General features: G+C 35.9%; 1 protein-coding gene across 1 annotated transcript; it reads right to left on the reverse strand.

Moving 5' to 3' along the window:
* Positions 1-568: 568 nt before the first annotated feature.
* LOC144972643 (uncharacterized) lies at positions 569-19,998 on the reverse strand. Its single transcript, XM_078914114.1, has 4 exons — positions 19,872-19,998; positions 6,589-6,756; positions 3,166-3,269; positions 569-1,837 (listed from the first exon to the last, which is right to left on the reverse strand). The coding sequence occupies exons 1-4, from the start codon at positions 19,924-19,926 to the stop codon at positions 1,652-1,654; spliced, it is 513 nt and encodes a 170-aa protein (XP_078770240.1). The 5' UTR covers positions 19,927-19,998; the 3' UTR covers positions 569-1,651.
* Positions 19,999-20,286: the final 288 nt, after the last annotated feature.

The following is a 20,286-nucleotide window of genomic DNA, read 5'->3' on the forward strand; positions in this document are numbered from 1 at the left end:
CATACTCGGTATTTTTAGTATCAGATATCTACGAAAACTGCCGAAAATCGCCAAAACGATGTCGTTATTCGGAGGTTTTATCAAAAAGTGCGTCGTTATTTGGAGGTTATTTTTACTGATCTTAAATAGAAAAAAATCGGGACCACGGGTCAATGTCGTTATCAGGAGGTTGTCGTTATTCGGAGGTGTCGTAATCGGGAGGTTCCACTGTACTTAAATTGAGATCACCTAAAAGTCTCATCCAGACAAAAGCAGAGAGGGAATACACTCAAATGTTTACAAATTAATTATATAATATAATATGTAAACAAAACATAATACAGTATGATTTACAAAGGAATAAAATATTATCTACCAAAACTATACATTTGACTGTTTCCCTCTCAGCCAGGGTATCATGCCAGGCCCAGAACAAAATCAGGTAAGCTCATTCCAAGACAAAGACAGAAAGCAAGTTGGAAAACATAGAGGGAATAGAAGGCACAGTAAATACATCTCTGCCCACGATGGGAGGTCAGGAAACCCGCCCAGTAAGTGTACTAAACCACATGAATAAATAAAGACAGGATCGGATCTTTACTTTTATTTACATCATTTAAAATTTGCTTTTATTTACATCACTTAAAACAACAATCAGTTAATTGGATTTTTCCATAAAACATCAATACGCTTAATCAGAATGGCTGCTTAAATGGAACGACCTGTCTGGGGCAGAATTGTTTCAATACATTTTCTACTTGTTAATCCAAATGCACACCATCTTATATATGGAAAAATTTCAGAGCTTCACACTCTTTTTGAATTTTCCTTGCCAATTGACCACAAAAGTAAATATTGTCCATTTTACTAGGTATCCCCGACTAGAATTTCGTTATACAAATAACAAAAATTAAATTACAATGACACATGTGACTTTCCAAACCATGGAAAATAGCACTTTATTTATCAAAATCGGAAAATAAATTTAAAAGTTATGGGTTTTTAAAGTTTCATTTTTGATGATTTGTGAAGAAAAATAAATCTTGGTTAGGGAAAGAAAAAAATAGGCTTTGTCTACATAGATGGCGCTTTGCACTGAAAAAAACTCAATTTATATTATTGTAATCTTCAATGGCTGTTGATTTTAATGGTATAAGTTTTTCACTATTAACTTAAGTTCAAGACATAGAGAGACTGTTCAAATAGGCCACATTTTTATGATGAAATGTGAAAATAACATAAAACTTGTATAGGGGAACAACCCCCCCCCCCCCCCCCCAAAAACAGGCTTTACATGGATGGGACCTTGCGATGAAACAAGCTAACAGGCTGTATCACTATTGTTTTTGCTCCCACAATAAATGTGTATGTAGTCTTAAAAGGATGTTCCAATTATGAAGGCCAACCACAGGGTTTCTGCGTAAACAATGCAGTTTCATTTAAGTAGCTATAGGTCTCCATATTCAGAGTAAAAAACTCTATTCAGCACCCCCCCCCCCCCCCCTAATAACAAAAACAGTATACCAATTAAATCTCTATGCGTGGTTGGTAGGTCCGCATAAGACCTATAGATCAATTCAAGAAATACAAAAAATATCTTAACGTTACATTGTTTAAGCCTACTGAACAAAAAAGGATAAATTATTTTAATCTTATAAAATGTTTTTAATTTTCATGTTCCAAAAGAAAAACTTGAATTGTCATCAAGAGCATGTTGCAAATCTGGTAAATTTTTCTTAGGTTGATAATCTTTTGCAAAAGCTTCAAAGTCATCCTCCGTAAAGACTGTTGATGGCTCTGTTACTTCCGTTCCTGGCTTGATATCTCTTGAAAGACGACAAGGTTGGTGATACAAAATCTGCATGGATTAAGTAGAGCAGGATTGGATATAAAAAAATGAACAAAGTGGTAGGCACTGACAATGCACAATAATTAAACAAAAGGGGTCTTAAGGGTCAATCTGGGTTTATAACTGGGGTTTCCTTAATGGGGAAATAATCTTGCCAATGGTGATAAGTTTGTTTTTTAAAAATGAATTTTACTTATTTGATGTTGTTTCAAACGGGCTAGGAAAGTCAGAACTGCACTTAAAAGATTAACTGATCTCAAAGGACGAAGATGACGACTACGACTGCTGCTACTACTAAAAGTACTCCTGTTGCTTCTGCTGCTACTACTGCCACTAATGATTATACTAAAACCTACATCCCTTATATTTTGTATTTATTTCCAATTCCACTGTATTTATTTTCCAACAATAGTCTACGCGTTATTATATTTCACTTTCTATAATGCATTACACAGTTCCTCCCCGCCTCCTCTCTTTAGACTTAATTAACTGCGCACCTTTTTAAATATCTATTGTTCTAATTCTTGCTTCCTTACAAAGGAGCATACTTTTTCCTGCCCATCAATGTTTTCGTTTATTCGTCTTAACTATCACATTATCTCATTCGTCTGTAGTGTTTCATCCATCCTGTTTTGTTGACAAAGGGGAAACCCAAAACATCCATTTCAACTGTTTTCGTATATTAAACTGAAGCTTACATTCAACTTCACATTGTTATTATCACAAATCCTTTATACAGTATGATTGCTTAGATACCCATTGGCTGGAAACAAGAGTTTTAAAAAATGAAGAACAGAGCATTTAGGCAGGACAGGCAGTTTTAGAGGTGCTCCTTGTTCAGTGTGCTTCATAACCCTTTACATATTCCCCAAACAGAAATGAAAATTTCCATTTTATACTGACAGAAGAGTGGAGCGGTGTTTAAGATGTATACACATCAAATGATTTTCTTTTTCACTTAAACTTAAAGTCTGCATGGTGAATTTTAATTATTTTTGTTTTAGATTTAAAAGCGCCAAAGATATAATCAAAGTATGCAATTAGACAAAATCTTGTTTTTGAAACAGGGCCTTTTGGGAAATATTATAAAGAGAAATATTTCTGTTTCTTTCAATGAAATAACACGCTTTAAGGAAGCGGGCAACTTAGGTAATCACTACCATATCTGAGGGCTTTCATATTTTGTAAGTTTGTGTTCAAAAACGTCTTTAACCGCAACATTTAGCCCATGTATTATTCTTTTGAGCTATTAGATCAAAGCTCATTTTCATGAATATGTACATTGATTAATACAACGATAACGATATTGGGAGCAATAAGTACAGATAAAAACCAACCTTCTCAGCATATTTAGCATCCACTTTCCCAAGCTTGGAAATTTTCAGGAGAGTTTCTACATTACTGTCAGTATGGTCAACATCATATTTGTCTTTGTACAATTCTGCAGAGATTTTTTTTTTTTTTTTAAAGAAAAAAAAATCCACAAGGTAGAGTTTTGCATATTCAGGTGCTTTAGCCTCTCTCACAAGGCTAGATCTGGATTTAAAATTAACACTGACCATACTTTAAGAACAAAATAAACAATAATATTTATGTTAGAAAAAAAGAAAAGAATAAGAAATAAAACAGCATCTTACTGGATGTTTGAGATTACAATTTTAGACAGTCTATGGTGAATGTATTAAATGGTAACAACAACAAAAATGTATGACCATACTTACATTACTCGCCAAGTTTAGAATGAAACGTTGCTAATTGGCAGTTTTTCTCATTCTAAAATCATTTTATTATCAGCATCATCATTTTTTATTTCTTTCTTTTAAACCAGGCTTCAAGTAGCAGCATTTGGATTTTACAAAAAAAAACATTTCTGGCAGGAGTCATGCCCATGTTCATTTGGCTGCGATAAACATTTGCCTTTGGAAGTAACAATAGGTCTATATGTCTGATATTAAGTTATCATTTTTTTAAATGGTAAGAGGACAATGATCATTGATTTTATTGACTATATATATATATATATATATATATATATATATATATATATATATATATATATATATATATATATATATATATATATATATATGAGCCAAGGTCAAAAGGTGCCCGTCTGATACATGTGACAAGGAAAATTTAATTTTTACTAAATTACTAAATTATGTTGGTGTTTTCATTGAGCTAAGGGAGCGTTCACACATTACGTCATCAGCTAGGGGGGAGGGGGGGTCTACCAAATGTTGACATGTGTTGACATGGGGGAGGGGGGGGGGGTCAGACCCAAGATGATGTCATCAAAACAGGCAAATCGACGTCATCAAAGTTAATGGACAAATCAAACCCCTAGTATTTGTTTCAGTGGATGGTGGTCCAGATGAGGCTCCAAAAAAACGGACAGACACTCGCTGCTTGGGAGAGACATTTCAAGGCGCTGGATATTGATGCTGTATTTGTCTTTACACACGCTCCAGGTTTCAGTGCTTATAATGAGGTGGAAAGAAGAATGGCACCGCTTTCAAAGGATACAGCATCTGTCATCTTACCATTTGATATTCATGGACGTCATCTTGATGGAAGCAACAAGACTGTTGATGTTGATCTGGAAAAAAGGAACTTTGAAGCTACTGGAAAAATATTAGCCAATATTTGGTCCGAGTGGATAATAGATGGATACCCAGTAGTTGGAAAATTCATCCCTCCACCTGAAAATCCAAGACCCAAACTTCAATTTCAAGAAACAGATGATTGGAAGATAAAACACATTCGCCAATCCCAATATCTGCTGCAAATAGTGAAATGCAGTGACAACTCATGCTGCAAACCTTGGCGTACTAACTATTCATCTTTTTTTCCAGAGCGTTTTCTGCCACCACCTGTACCACTTGCTTCATGTGATGATGGTTTGGAGATAGGCAATAATGGAAGATTTGAAAGCCTATTTCAAAGTTTGTTCCTTTCAAAACAGCTAAAGATAAATTGCTATGATGAGTATTGCCCATCTCTCAAGAAACAAGATAGGAAAGGGGTATCACTTCTCAAAAGGCGAACTTGCCCTAAATGTTCATTGTATCACTCCTCGATCACAGCAATGAAAGACCATTAACGAAAATGCGGCATACAAGAAGAACAGCAAATGGGAGAAAGTGATGACGATGAAGATGAAATTGATGATACTATTTATAGTACATTGCCAGAGGTCCAAGGCAGAAACATTTTTGAATCAATTTTTTTTGTTTTTTTTTTTTTTTTGTTTGTTGCTTTAGGTCTCTTCCAACACAATTGAGGTTATATGAGAGACCGCTGAAACAAAAAAACAAGCAATCTAACAAAAATAGTACAAATGTCAATCAAAAGCATAACCTAAAGATATCATAAGCTAAATTATAAATAACCAAGAACAAACAGGCAGAGGATTTACAGGAAAAAAAATATCCCCTGTCAAAAATACAATCACAAACCAAAGAAGCAGGATAGGCTAGTAAAGAGAAGAAGAAACGACATCACTATCGGATCGTACACCCATGCGAACATCATAGGTATATGATTCAAGGGTGATGCTCCCATCCAACCACCCGCTTGAATCAATTAATTTTATGTTTGGAAATTGAAACAGAAATTCATTCCACTAAAAGACTAATATGCTATAAAATAATTTGCCTCCTGTACTATTTTAAATTACACTTTCTGAAATTTTTTTAATAGCACTTGCACCAAGTAGCCTAATTTAAATAATGTTTGTTAGATTTTATCTTTGCAAATTTAAATTTTATGTCCCCATTGTATCGTAAAACATAAATTATCAACAGTTTCTGAAATTAATAAAATGTCTGAATGTGTTTTATCAAACGTTGATAATCAATGTTTATGGTTTGAAAAATGAATAATAAATATTGTGAAATTAAAGTTATCTTTTAGTTTTTATTAAATTAGATGACGTCATCATCTGTTGGGGGAGGGGGGGGGGTCAGGTCATGATGACAAGTGATGACTTGGGGGAGGGGGGGGGTCTAAAAAGGGCAAATTTTTGATGACGTAATATGTGAACGCTCGCTAATGCTTGTAATCAATTGATATGAAGAAAAGATAAAATGCTCAAAGCACTCTGTTCAACACAATAAACACAGTAAAAACTTGAAATCCTTGTATAAATTTTGATAGCAAAAGCAGCTTTGATGAAAGCCGACATGTTATTCAAATCAGACTAACTTTCACTATTTTGTTCTCAACATTTGTAAGAATCAAAGAGATTAGCTGCTCTCAAAAAAGCTGTTGGTCACAATGCACAGTTGTCAATCCCAAATCAAAGGATATCACACAGTCTCTCCTTACAACTGTCATTGTCTTCCAAGACAGACAGAAAGCAAATTGGAAAACAGGTATAAGGGGATAGAAGACACATTAAGTGCCACCCTGTCCACTATGGGAGCATCCAAAGTGGCACCCCTGATATTATTTTTTTAAAAGATAGAAAGCAGAAGAGGTTTTAAAAAATTAATAAATACAGGAATCTACTGGGCCTCTTGCAGTCCAAAAACATGCATCCATACTATTATTATATTGTGTAACATGGACAAAATTATTTTATCTTTAAAAATTAATCAAAAAAGAAAAAAAAAGATGACGGTTAAGTGGTCATATGTATTTGGTGGACATTTCACCTAGGAACAATAAGTGTCTGTCTTACACAAGTCTGACTATAAATAAATAGATATAAATAAATATACCTATCATTTCAAAAATTTAAATCACAAGAAAGTTACCAATAGCAGACTTGAATATTTCAGCTTTTCTCTTCTTCTTTATCTCCTTCAGTTGCTTTTTCCTTACTTTCCGCAATTCTTTCCAAACACCATGTCTATTTGTGGGGATTATCTCCATGGCATTGTTGATCTTTAGTTTCTTGCACTTTTTGCCTTTAGAACCTTGACCTGATGAGGAAATGAAAGGTTCAGTCACTCAAATTGCAACAACTTTGGTCAGTGGTAGCAGTCAGTAAATTTGAGTACTACAAAAATACAACAGGAATATTTTAAATTAAATGTGGCCAATTTCCTAATTTACTGTTTACAATCAGAATCAAAGAATCACAGAAAGTAATAAAGTTACATCACAGATTTACCGACATTGACATATGACATTCAGGGCTGAGAATCTTCCGCCTAAATGGTGGTTTATCTTCGCCCATCACTATCACAATTCCGCCTTTTTCAAATTTGTTTATGAATAAAAAAGAATCACCACAACCACTACATCAACATCCCTACCACTATTACTACTACAACTACCACCACACCATCATCCCTAAGATCACTGCTAATATAACCATCATCACACCATCATCTCTACCACCATTACTATTGCAACTACCACATCATCATCCCCACCACCACTACTACAACCACGACCACACAATCATACCTACAACCACCAACACACATTCATCCCAAAGACCACTACTAATACAACTACCACCACTACTATTGCAACTACCACCACACATCATCCCCACCACCACTATAACTACAACCACCACATAATCATCCCCACCATCACCACTACTACTACAACCACAACCACCACATCATCATCCGTGCCATAACTACTGCAGACCTGCCAACCTTCCCACAATGAAAAGTGTATTCTAAGACCCTAGAAAGTGTATTTTTCGATAGAAAAGTTTATTTTTGTCCGAACGTATAGAACAAAGTGCGTGATATAAAAACATTTATATAAAAGCTAACACCAAAGCCAAATTAAAATATAATCTTATCTTCATCATTCAAACACGCAATCTCAGCAATCGCTAGTAATTACAAAATTATTTGGTTTGACGAGAAACTAAACTAAATGAGAATTTTAAATTAGTATAAGGTCAGAAATTGCAATATCTAAATCTAAGGATATTGCTTTTGAAACACTCAAATGACCACAAAATCCCAATCATATTAGTAGCATTAATTATGCTAGTGTCAGTGGAAGAGGTGGTGGTTTTTGTAGAGATGGTGCTCTAATGGTGGTTGTGATGATGAAGCTGTGGTGGTGGTTGTGGCAATGACAAATGCTGTGATGTTGTGTGATGGGACTGGTGTACCAAATGAAGTTGTGATGGTGATATACAACTGTCACTCCAGTGAATCAGTTCTGAGTAAGTTTTGAGATTTAAAAAAAAAAAAACAAATAGGAGAGAGTGGGGTTTTATTCAATAGATAACATTTTGCAAAAATGACAAGATATTTTCTATATATGTTATCTAATGATCCATGTCTCTTTTTTCTTTTTTGAGTATTCACTCCTTGTCCTCCTCCTCCTCCTACTACAACAGCTACTACTACTGCCACTACCATTACCTCTACTACTCCTACTACTACAAAGACAACTCCAACTTCTACTACATACTACTACTACTACTACTACTACTACTACTACTACTACTACTACTACTACTACTACTACTACTACTACTACTACTACTACTACTACTACTAGTACTACTACTACTACTACTACTACAAATACAATTACTTTTGGTCAAATGATGGGAAATTCCCACATATGTAATACATATAGACAAGTCAAATACTTCTAAAATGGCTCAAGTGACTTCGTATTGAACCAAGCAGTGTTCTTAAAGCTGCCCACTTATCAATATAAAAAAAACCCAGACTCGTACATTTTTTTTTTTTTAAAAGATCATAAATTTTTAAAATCAAAATAGGGTAATTTTAGTTATTGTAAAGGGAAATAATCCATTTTTGTTTAACCTTAGCAATAAAGTTTTTAAATGAAGGCTTCATTGTCAAAGATGTTAATTTAATCTAATTTTCACTTTAAATTTTCTGCTTAACAAGTAGTTTAAGTTTAAATGTGGCCTGAGGCCATTTAAAGTATAAAATAAGCTTACATGCATAATTCTATGCAAATCCCCAAAATAGTATGAGAAAAACAGTGGTGAAAATCGGCATCATATAACTGACTGAAATGATAATTATAGTATAAAATATGATGCATCATTCAGAAACTTTGTCAACAGTTGATGTATGACATGCAGGTATCAATGCATCAAATGTAGGCTAACCTCAACATCAATCACGCTTGACAAAAACAAAATAAGATATTATCCAACAACAAAAAATCGTACTATAGACTTTGGAATCGTATCCGCGTATTTGGGTCCAAAAATCATACCAGTTGGCAGGTCTGCTACTGCATCTACCATAACATCATCATCCCCACCACCACTACTACTACAACCATCTCAGTAAATTTTGATGAAATTCAAATGTATAGATTATAGTCGCATGGGTGGGTCATGATCAACGCGCTGACAAATTTCCTCCTTTTTGTGACCAGTTATTCTTACCCCTGGAAATTGTAAAGCATAGCTGCCAACTTTTCAAAAATAAAATAAGGAATGCCCATTTGGCCCGGGATGAGGGGACGATGTGTGCCCCTGCCCCTTTCATCGAATCACAACATATAAAAGTCAGCCTTTTTATTTTTAATTACTACTACTAACACTAACAAGTTTAAGATGACAGAGGCTAGTCCAAATGTTGCTAAATTATCGGGTATAGTTCCAGCACATTTGAATCATTATGAAATCACACTTTCCACAATGAGATCAAAATTTCAGAACAGACAAAAACAAAGATAAATTCAACTGGCTAACTTTGATAAGGACCAATACACAAGCACAATTGTAAAATAAATGGAATAACAGGATGTTTAGAAATGCATAACTGCCAACCTGGTACATCACTTGAGAGGGTGTTTTGGGGTAAAAATTAGGGAGATTGACTGAAAAGTAGGCGATTGCATATATATTTTCTTTCATGCAAAATAATGACCTTTAAGTAGTATATTATAATAGTAGTTATAGTAAGATGAACCTCTAAATATTGGAGAATTATACTTTGACAAAATAAACACACCTAAAAATGGAGTATACTTCTAAAACGGTATAAAAGCTTGCTTGAAAAATTAAAAAATAGAATCAGATCAAGATGGTTTTTTTAAAGGGATTGAATTTATATTTCATAAATTAATAAAGGGAAATAATCATTGTAATGTTTAATCTATATAAGCAGTTGATTTTCTGATTGAATATCTACCAATCAAAGATGTTGATTTCAGTAAATTTTTAATTAAAACAATATTTGTAACAAATAGTGAAAGCATCAATTCTATCTGAGAACACTTGAAGTATATTAGAGGCTCACATGCAAATTTTATGCAAATCTCCAATACATTATGAAAGGTTTTAGTGAAAAACAGGCGTCATATAATCAACTGGAATTTTTTTAATTGTTGAAAATCATTTATGATAGAGAGGCATAATACAAATTAAAGAGCTACACAAGAATGGAGAATATGCTGTGCTGATTTAAACCCTGCCCATCATTTCTCGCTGGACATCAATAATAATACATAATAATAACAATAATAGTAGTAATAGGAATAATAATAATAATTCGTTAGGCTCTCATGCCTTGTTTACCACAAATTAGTCAAAAATTACAAAATATGGATTTTGAACTAAAAATATGGACTTACGGACAAGTCAAATACGGAGCAAATCCGTTTTTAACGGAACGGTTGGCAGCTATGGTAAAGCATCTCTGAGCACCTACAGTGCAACCCCTGGATTCCGGGGTTTTCAAGATGGGAGAAAAATGGGGTGTGGTGAGGCCCGTGAATACATACAGTGCAATGCGCTGACCAGTGCCTGAGAGAAGACACGTCCTAATGATGTTAGAATGTGTATTTTTCCCATTTACAAAGGTCATACCAGTTACACTTTCACAATCCAAAGTGTATTGTCCTTTTTTCATCATAAACAGTGCTCAACGCAATTTATCAAAACTAGGAATAAATCAAGAAAATCAAGTGCCAAAATGATAAAATAGCATAGGAACACAGATGCTCACATCTAATTTAGTACGTATTAATTAAAGTTAAAGTCCATGCGATGCTGATGATGACTTTTGAAAACTCAACATTTTTATTTAAGCACTCCACAATTTACAATCGCTTAAATTTGTTTGATTTACATCTTACGCTATTAAAAAAAAAAAACTAGGTATTACCCGAAATAATATCAAATTTGGACTGATGTTTAGAAAAACAATAATTGATTTTGTAAATGAAAACAATAAAGTGAAAGAGGCTGTCGTTTTTCCCCTGGCTATTACAATGTGTAATATAATATAGTAGTAGTAGTAAGCTTCGCAACCCGAATGACGCTTGCTGAGAATTGTGTGATTCAGTCATGGTCGGCAAGTATAGCTGTTCTCTCCATCCATGTTGTTAATTATAATATAAGACCATAAATATCGATAAATGCACCCATTGGACACAGCATTGCCTGATATCAGTTAACCTCCACTGACCTCTGACAGGGAAGGTTAATGGACCTTTGAGAGTTCCATCCACTGATAATCTATTTTTGCTGTGGATCCATATGAACTGGTGCTGAATCCACGCAGTGTAGTAAACACGCGTTCTGATTGGTCGGTAACAAAGCGATCTCATCAGGAGGGGGAAATGCATTTTTTATTGTTTTGTATGAGATGGCGATGATTGGGTATCAAGCATAGGTTTCAACTGCAGTTTGTTGCTATAACGATGTCGCTAAACAGGGGTTTTACTTAAATGTATGTCGCTATTTGGGGAAGTTTATTACTAATAATATATAGCAAAAAATTCGGGACCAGAGGTCAATGTCGCTATCCAGAGGTTTCACTGTAATTGGATGTTTGCTAACACTAACATTATTGTTATTACTATTATCATTATTATTCTTATGACCTGTGCAGCATTGTAAAATGTCATCGTCTAGGCATTCCATGAAGGAATAAAGAAAGTCCATCGAGTAAATGTATTATGATGTCAATAGGGACCCCTGTCGTCCAAAGTGAGCACTTGGGGGTTAATAACCTTAAACGGGCTCTAACCCATGATCTTACTTGTCATAGTGCAATGCCTTAAATTCAGGACAAAGCTGTATACCTTATCAATGAAATTTGTTCCAGCAAAATCCTTACTCATATCTTAGCAGCCATTTTACGCCAGATTTGAAATCCAAATGGCGGTTACTACCGGAAATGCAACAGTTTCAGGTCACAAAGTCCATCAGAAAATAACAAAGGCAAATAGAAGACTATTTTTCAGCCTTTAAACTAACGACAGGACTTCCTTAGTTTCACAACACTTTTATTATATTACTTAAGCTGTTATCCATTGTGGACTTTCATTTAGTTGCAATGTCCAATAAATATTACTATCTGAGATAGGTTTGATCTTTAGAAATGGTGAGATGGCTTCTAATTTCAAAAAGAATTTGCTGAGTCGGTTGTCTTTTTGACTCCCATGGACGCCATTACTACTGAGTTACCATTCAGTGTCATAGAGTGTAACTGGTGGCAAACATTACATTTCATCTGCCACTAACTTGAATTTATTTTTCCACTTTTTACTTCTCTTTTATTATATTGTAATACATACGTAAATTATATAAATCCATTTGCAATATTTCAGTTAGAATTCACTGACTTTAAAGGTGCACGCCTAAAGAACAAAGTGTCCTCCAAGCCATTTTGTTTGCTTACATCACTGGGAATCGTCGTCTATTTCAATAATCAATATTTTTATTCAGTTCGATATCTGGACATTAACTAATTCTAATCAGAATACCCACTGCTTTGTGACTAATGCTCATAACGGACATTGGCCACTATTTCATTATTTCTTCATTTTTCTGGGGGATTAGCTCACAACATCGACTATTTTCGCTATGTGCAGTGATATCTACTTTGTTTAACTGTTAAAATATTTTAACAATTGGTGTTTTTGATTTACGATTTCTTGTCTTTTATTTATATCTCTATAAAAGATGGGGGATAAGGGTTTGGGAAGGGGGATTCTCTTTTGCATTTTTTTCCAATGGGACTTTTGCCCTTCACTGCTAGGAAATTGTGGAAAGACTCCTTAAGTAACTCTGGCATATTACTTCGTTTGACTGCTTAAATTATTTTAACTGGTATTTTTGATTTGCAATTTCTTGTCTATTATTTATTTCACTATAAAGAGTGGGGGATAGGGTTTGGGAAGGTGGATTCTTTTTTGTGGTAATAATTTGGGTAGATTAACTTCTACTTCTAGTATTCATAAACATCTTCCATATAAATCGATATCAAAATTATCGTCGATGTAATAGCAATTACTGTTTCTATTTTTAGAATTTTAAAGTTTTAAAAAAAAAAAATTGGTTTAAATAAATTTGAATTTTTTATTGGTCGCTATTTTTAGAATTTTGTTTTCATTTTAAAGCAAAAATCCCTTGCAGCAGCGACATAAAGTTCCAACTGATTCATCAGCTCAGTCGATAAGTCTCCAGACTTCTGATCTGAACTACATGGGTTCGATCCCTGCTGGGGAAAATTATAATTTCATTTGAGTTGTATCTTGTGTTGCTAATATATGCTCTTGTATTTCACATTCATAATCATTAACAAATAAAAGTGATGAAATTGATGCATGTCGTATATATGACGATAATAATGATGTATTCATTAGGCAGTTTAGTGAGCAGCAGCAGTAAGTCAAATTGTGACCCACTTGCCCATAGGAAAGTTGTGACTGGAAATTGCTGTTCACGTTTAAGGGGGTTCAATTAAAGATGCATAACTTTGTTATAAAGAGGAATATCTTTTAAATGGTGCCAAGTAACGAAAATTCCCCAAAAAAATTCAGGAGTTATATGACCTAGATGTATCCTTTTGTGTGCAAAAGCCATGCGGATAAGTACAGCGATTGCTTGCCAGTTATGAGAAAAAAAAGAAGAAAAAAAAGCCGTATAGCCGCATTTGAAAAAAAACAAAACTTAACCTTTCAAAGGCGAATTTCAATCTTACTTGGACCTAATATTAAAACTTACTGTTTTCATCAAAAGACAAACAACAGTAATACAATTTTAAAACTTGAGCTTTTAAATAGCGCAATATCCACCGAACATGCTCAAAGCGCTTTTTATCAATACTCTTACTGCTCTTATTGTGGAAACGTTTTTTTTTTCTGTGTTAAAAAAATAATATAAATGGAAACTATCATTTGAAAACAATATATCAGTGTCCTGTGAGACTCCTACTGCACTTACTAATCATAAAAAAGGAATTAGCAATCAACAATACTAAGTTGAAAAACTAAGAAAAAAAAGAAAGAAGAAGAAATTAGGGGGGGGGGGGGGAGGAATCAAACCCAGTAGCAATGCAACCTTTTAGAGGCGAAATTCGATCTTTGACCTAACACCAAATCTTCCCATTTTCATCAAAAGACAAGTAACAGCAAACCGATTATAGATAATTGAAGTCCGAGTTGTGATACTCTGACTGCACTCTTGGTGGAAACGCTGTATTCTCCGTTAACAATAATAAAGATAAAAGGAAACTATTATCTGAAAGCAAAAAAATTAGCTTCGCTGTGAAGGGATTAAGAACACCTGCGAGCATCCTTGACATGCTCTACATGACCAAGGTCACCAAGCGACACATCTCCCTTTCATCTTCCTCCATCCCTTATCCCTCCAATCTCACGGTGGTGGTGGCAACGGCGGTAGTGGTGGTGATGGCGGCGGAGGATAAAAAAGGCCCTTTTCCTTTCATTCAATCAACTTGTCTGTTGTGGACCCGTCCTCTAGAAATAATATGTAAAAGAAATAATACTCACTTTTTTCTGCTCCAACTAAAATATCTACCCCTCACCAGTCTAATTATTTGTAGCAGACGAAAAATTTCTCAAAACAGTCACGAGACAGTGTAACAACACAGGAAGTCCATGAATGCTTATTTACGGCATTTCCTTTAAACCGTGTGAACAACGAAATTTCGTTTGAGTCGACTCAACGGGTCAGATTGGGCCGATATTTTTTAACAATCATAAGTTCTGAAAAATCAACATGTTTCTTAGAAAGTTGAAAAAGATGCTAGTTAGAGGTAGGTTTTTTAAAAAAATATTTCTCTTTAACCAGAAGGCATGCTCAAGGCGAATTGGGCTTTTCAAGGACTTGGTACGTAGAAGGCGCGCCTCTCTGGTACCGAATGTTTTTGTTTGTTTTTTTAATATAGAAAACAATGCATCTTTATTTTAACTTTAAATCTAAACTGCTCATGACGGTAGTCGTTAAGTTTGGGGGGGTTTTTCTATCAAAATGTATGGTGGACAACTTAAAGGAGCTAAACTAAATGTCGGTTCCACCGGCCCACCTCTCTTTAGTGCCTCTAGCATAGCAATAGCAAGCGTGCATCATCATCTTGCTCATCATTGACTCACTCAATGAACACAAAGAGAGATGAAGTGAGTAGAAAAGTGCCAGAAGACAATAGAGAATAAAAATAAATTTCGCGGCGGTGATGGGGTTTGAACCTGCGACCTTATTGGTACGACAACTCCACCTGGCCGGTGAGAGCGTGACTCTACCGTATGAGCTATCCACGTACCCAAAAACATTTGTATCAAACTCAGGTCATTCATTACTAGAGCTCTCTCTCTCTCCGACTACTGGAGACCGCGGGTCCAACACACAACCATCGCGAAGTTAGCAGGCCAGCAATTAAGCTTAATTAATATACAGACTGACTATTTTCACCGTACGGTGAAAATAGAATTTTAGTCTATTTCCACCGTACAGTGATAATAGCCTGACAGACTATTTTCACCGTATGTATTAGCCAATCAGAAGCCAGTTAGTAACTGTGACGTATGTGCCTCTGCATCCAGACCATTAGAGAGTTCGACCCGACATCATTTCTTCCTGCGTGCAGACCAGTTAAAAGAAAAAGAAAAAGTTTGCCGAGAACAAGGGAGGCCTCCCGAAAGCTCCTCGTTATAGCATTTCTTTCAATTTGTATTTTTCACTTTGGATCTTTTGTCAGACATTTATTTATTTAATTTGTCATCAAGTTAAAAATTTCCTAATTTGACCAATGTTTTGATTATCGGCCGCCATTTGGATTTGTGAGGTATTGAAAGGCAGTGCAAAGCAGTCCTAGGGTTGTTTTTGTTTTGTTTTGTTTTTTATATTAGGGGTAGTTAAAGGTACTAAGTTGTATTTTTTCATTGGAGCGAACGTTTGGCATGATGAGCTTTCGGAAGGCCTCCCAAAGCTATCATAACACAGGCGGGATGGCGGATTCAGAATTGGTTACAGTTACCGATGAAGCTTTCCAATTTCGTGGCGGCAATGGGGTCTCGAACCCGCAACCTGTCTGGTACAACAACACCTGGCCGGGGAGGGCGTGGCTCTACTGTATGAGTATGAGCTATTCACAACTCGAGAAATAGTGATTTCAATTTCTATGTCTATCTTGAGTTGCTACCCCCGACTTCTTAAGGTCATGGGTTCAACATAGACAAACGCCGCGAAGTTTGTTAACTACCAAGATACCATTATCACCGTATGGTGAAAATAGTGTGTCAGGCTATTTTCACTGTACGGTGAAAATCCTACACCAAGATATTACCGACGGTGAAATAAGTCTCCCACACTATTATCACCGTACAGTGAATATAGCCTGCCACACCGTTATAGTGAATATAGTCTCCCACACTATTATCACTGTACACTGAATATAGACTTCCACACCATTATCACCGTACGGTGAAAATAGTGTTTCAGGCTATTTTCACTGTACGGTGAAAAAAGCCTCCTACACTATTTTCACCGTCCGGTAAAAATCGTCCACCAAACACCAAAATATTACCGTACGGTGATAAAAGTCTCCCACACTATTATCACCGTACGCTGAAAATCGTCCGCCAAATTATTACGGGATGGTGAAAAAAGTCACCCACACTATTATCACCGCCGGCTGAAAATCGTCCACCAAAATATTACGGGATGGTGAAAAAAGTATCCCACATATATCACCGTACGGTGAAAATCGTCCACCAAGATATGACCGTACGGTGAAAATAGTCTTCCACACTATTATCACCGTACTGTGAAAATCGTCCACCAAAATATTACGGAATGGTGAAAAAAGTCTCCCACATATACTCTCACTGTACGGTGAAAATCGTCCACCACGATATTACATTACCGTAAGGTGAAAATACAGTAGATTCCGGATAAGACGATGCCCAGGGGAACCGTGGAAAAAATTGACTTAACCGAAAATCAACGAGCAAAAAATGCATGTGAACAAAGCAAGCCAATCTAGAATAAGTAAGGCCCTTCATGTCCGCTTTTCGCTGACGTTGCTTGGTTGCGTTGAATTGACCAAAGAAGTAGAGGTACCGGTAGTGGTCATCAGAAGCTCTTTCTTAGCCCCAAATAGGAAGCAGAATACATAAAAAGCTGAATTTGAGATCAAAAAGCGGAATCAACGTACTGCTATTGACTATGACATGCTTTGCAACAGAAAATGTAATAGACAATCCGAAAGTACTCAAATGATAAAATATAATATTATGTGTAAAAATGTGCAGGTTGTGTAAAGACTGAAAAGGGGGTCAAATAATAAGAGGACACACAGTAGTTTTTGGCAGTCTCAGAGCAAAGGATTGAATGGATGGATTTAACCTTGTCAGTGTCAGGACCCTCCTCCCCCCTTTCAACACACACCTAATCAAACAAACCCGCGCGTGCCGGCAGACACACACACACACACACACACAAATACACAGGGCTAAAATTAAATTGGGGGAAAAAGCTGACCGTACGCAATATTACAGATTGGAGCCAACATATAATATTACCTAGGGCATTGACCTCATATATTGGCGTCAACCCCCCTCCCAAAAATATATTATCCGACACCAGCTGCACAAACTTTGAAGGGACTAATCAGACACACAAAATGTGTGTTGATTGATAGGAGATGCTGACAAAATAAGCCAAAGCTCACTTTTTTTTTTAATAGAGATTTTTTTTTTTTTTTCAATTTTCCTCGATTGGAAAGGTGAAAAGCGGAATTTTTGGCTTGAATGTGGAATGTATACCAATATTATTCCGCGAAAAGCGGAAGGGTAGGAGCCTCTAGGTCAAGGTCATGCTTCTTGTAAATCATCGAGACAGAAATGGCTGGTATGCCAATTTCCTATGCGATGATTTTCTGTCGCATGCCAAACTTTTCAAATGCATTGATCAGCTGAATCTTCCTTTTCCGCGACAGGTTTGCCATCGTAGGTGTAGACGACTTGAATTCTTGATAAAATTGATACTAATTAATAGGGCCATTAGGTAGAATGGCCTGGGATTAGAACCAAAAAAAATAATCTTGAGCTTGAACAATGTAAAATTTGAGATGGAGAAATCAAAGTTATTCGATACTGCTTGTACATTGAACACGGACGTCAGGCAAAGTACCTACATCACATCGATGTGCGCCAATCGTTCGCGGATATTCTTAACCACTGAAAATTCTTACTGGTAGCTTTTTTAACCAATGGAAATACATGTTTATTTGTGATTTTATTGTGGTCATGAGTGATAAGAACATCGACTTAAGTGACATCGACTTATAAGGAGTTTTTTGTTTTTTTTTACTAATGTTATATAGGAAGAAGGGGGAGGGACCAAGGAAAAAAATCGACTTGGGTAAAAATCGACTTAGGCAACGTCGACGTATCCAGAGTGCACTGTAGTCTCCCACACTATTATCACCAAGATATTACCGTACGGTGAAAATAGTTGGCCCCACTATTATCACCGTACAGTGAATAATATAGAATTACTGTACTGTGAAAATAGTGTGTCAGGCTATTTTCACCGCAAGATGAAAATCGTCTCCCACACTATTATCACCGTACGATGAATAAAGCTTTCCACACCATTATAATGAATATATTAGTCTCCCGCACTATTATCACCGTACACTGCCTGAATATAGCCTTCCACACCATTATCACCGTACGGTGAAAATCGTCCACCAAGATATTACCGTAAAAGTGAAAATAGTCTCCCACACTATTAACACCGTACAGTGAATATAGCCTGCCACACCGTTATAGTGAATATAGTCTCCCACACTATTATCACAGTACACTAAATATAGCCTTCCACACCATTATCACCATACGGTGAATTATGTGTCAGGCTATTTTCACCGTAAGATGAAAATCGTCTCCCACACTATTATCACCGTACGGTGAAAAAAGTCTCCTACACTATTATCACCGTACGGTGAAAATCGTCCACCAAAATATTAGCATACGGTGATAAAAGTCTCCCACACTATTATCACCGTACGCTGAAAATCGTCCACCAAAATATTACGGGAGGGTGAAAAGTCTACCACTACCACACTATTATCACCGTACGGTGAAAATCGTCTACATAGATATTACTCGTACGGTGAAAAAAGTCTCCCACACTATTATCACCGTACGGTAAAAATCGTCCACCAAAATATTACGGGACCCGGGACAGTGAAAAAGTCTCCCACATTATTATCACCGTACGGTGAAAATCGTCCACCAAGATATTACGGTACGATGAACAAAGTCTCCCACACTATTATCACCGTATACTGAAAATCGTCCACCATGATATTACGGGACGGTGAAAAGTCTCCCACACTATCATCGTACGGTGAAAATCGTTCACCAAGATATTACCGTTCGGTGAAAATAGCCTCCTACACACGGTCAGGCTATTATCACCGTACGGTGAAAATAGCGGCTTCCATTAATATAACAGAAACAATTGAGAATTGAGACATTGAGTGGAGCAGGCACTTATTCTTATGTTGGTAACAACAAGAGATGAAGTGAGTAAAAAAGTGCCAGAAGACAACAGTAATAGAGAATAAAAAAATTTTCGCGGCGGTGATGGGGTTTGAACCTGCGACCTTGCCTTATTGGTACAACTCCGCCTGATACTGATGACTGATGAACATAATACTCTTACTCATACTCTGCGCCTATGCCTATAGTCACTGTCTATAAATATAGTATAGCCTAGCCTATGCCATGCCATGCTTTATTTAAATTTATCTGTTTACGACTGAATATGGATCCGAAATATCTCAAATATTTTTATACTTGCCTTTCACAGCTAAATCCTCTAGCTCCAAACACTTTGATACCAATTCAAGAGACATCGTTAATTAAGCAGTAAGAATAGAAATCTAGTAGAAAGAGGCTCAGTCGTCAACGTCGAGCAGGGTTGCCAGATTATTTTTCAACAAAATGCCAGGGGAAGACTCAAAAAATGCCAAAACACTCAAAAAGATGCCAAAGTCTGTTGACTCCCACCCCCACTAAGAAAACTACTCACTTTTGATAGACAATTTACTATCATATCCTGGTGGCTTGCGTGTTTTCTTTTCTTTTTCTTTTCTTTTATTTTTTTTTTTTATTTTTTTTTTGAATTATACTAAATTTCCTGTTGGGGTAATTATTTACCTACTGACTACTAAGTGGAGTGCTAAACCACTACACCACGGTTGGATTTTAAGAAT

This window comes from Berghia stephanieae, chromosome 5, assembly GCF_034508935.2.
Source record: "Berghia stephanieae isolate SIO BIC M18660-M18661 chromosome 5, UCSD_Bste_1.3, whole genome shotgun sequence".
Lineage (NCBI taxonomy): Eukaryota > Metazoa > Mollusca > Gastropoda > Nudibranchia > Aeolidiidae > Berghia > Berghia stephanieae.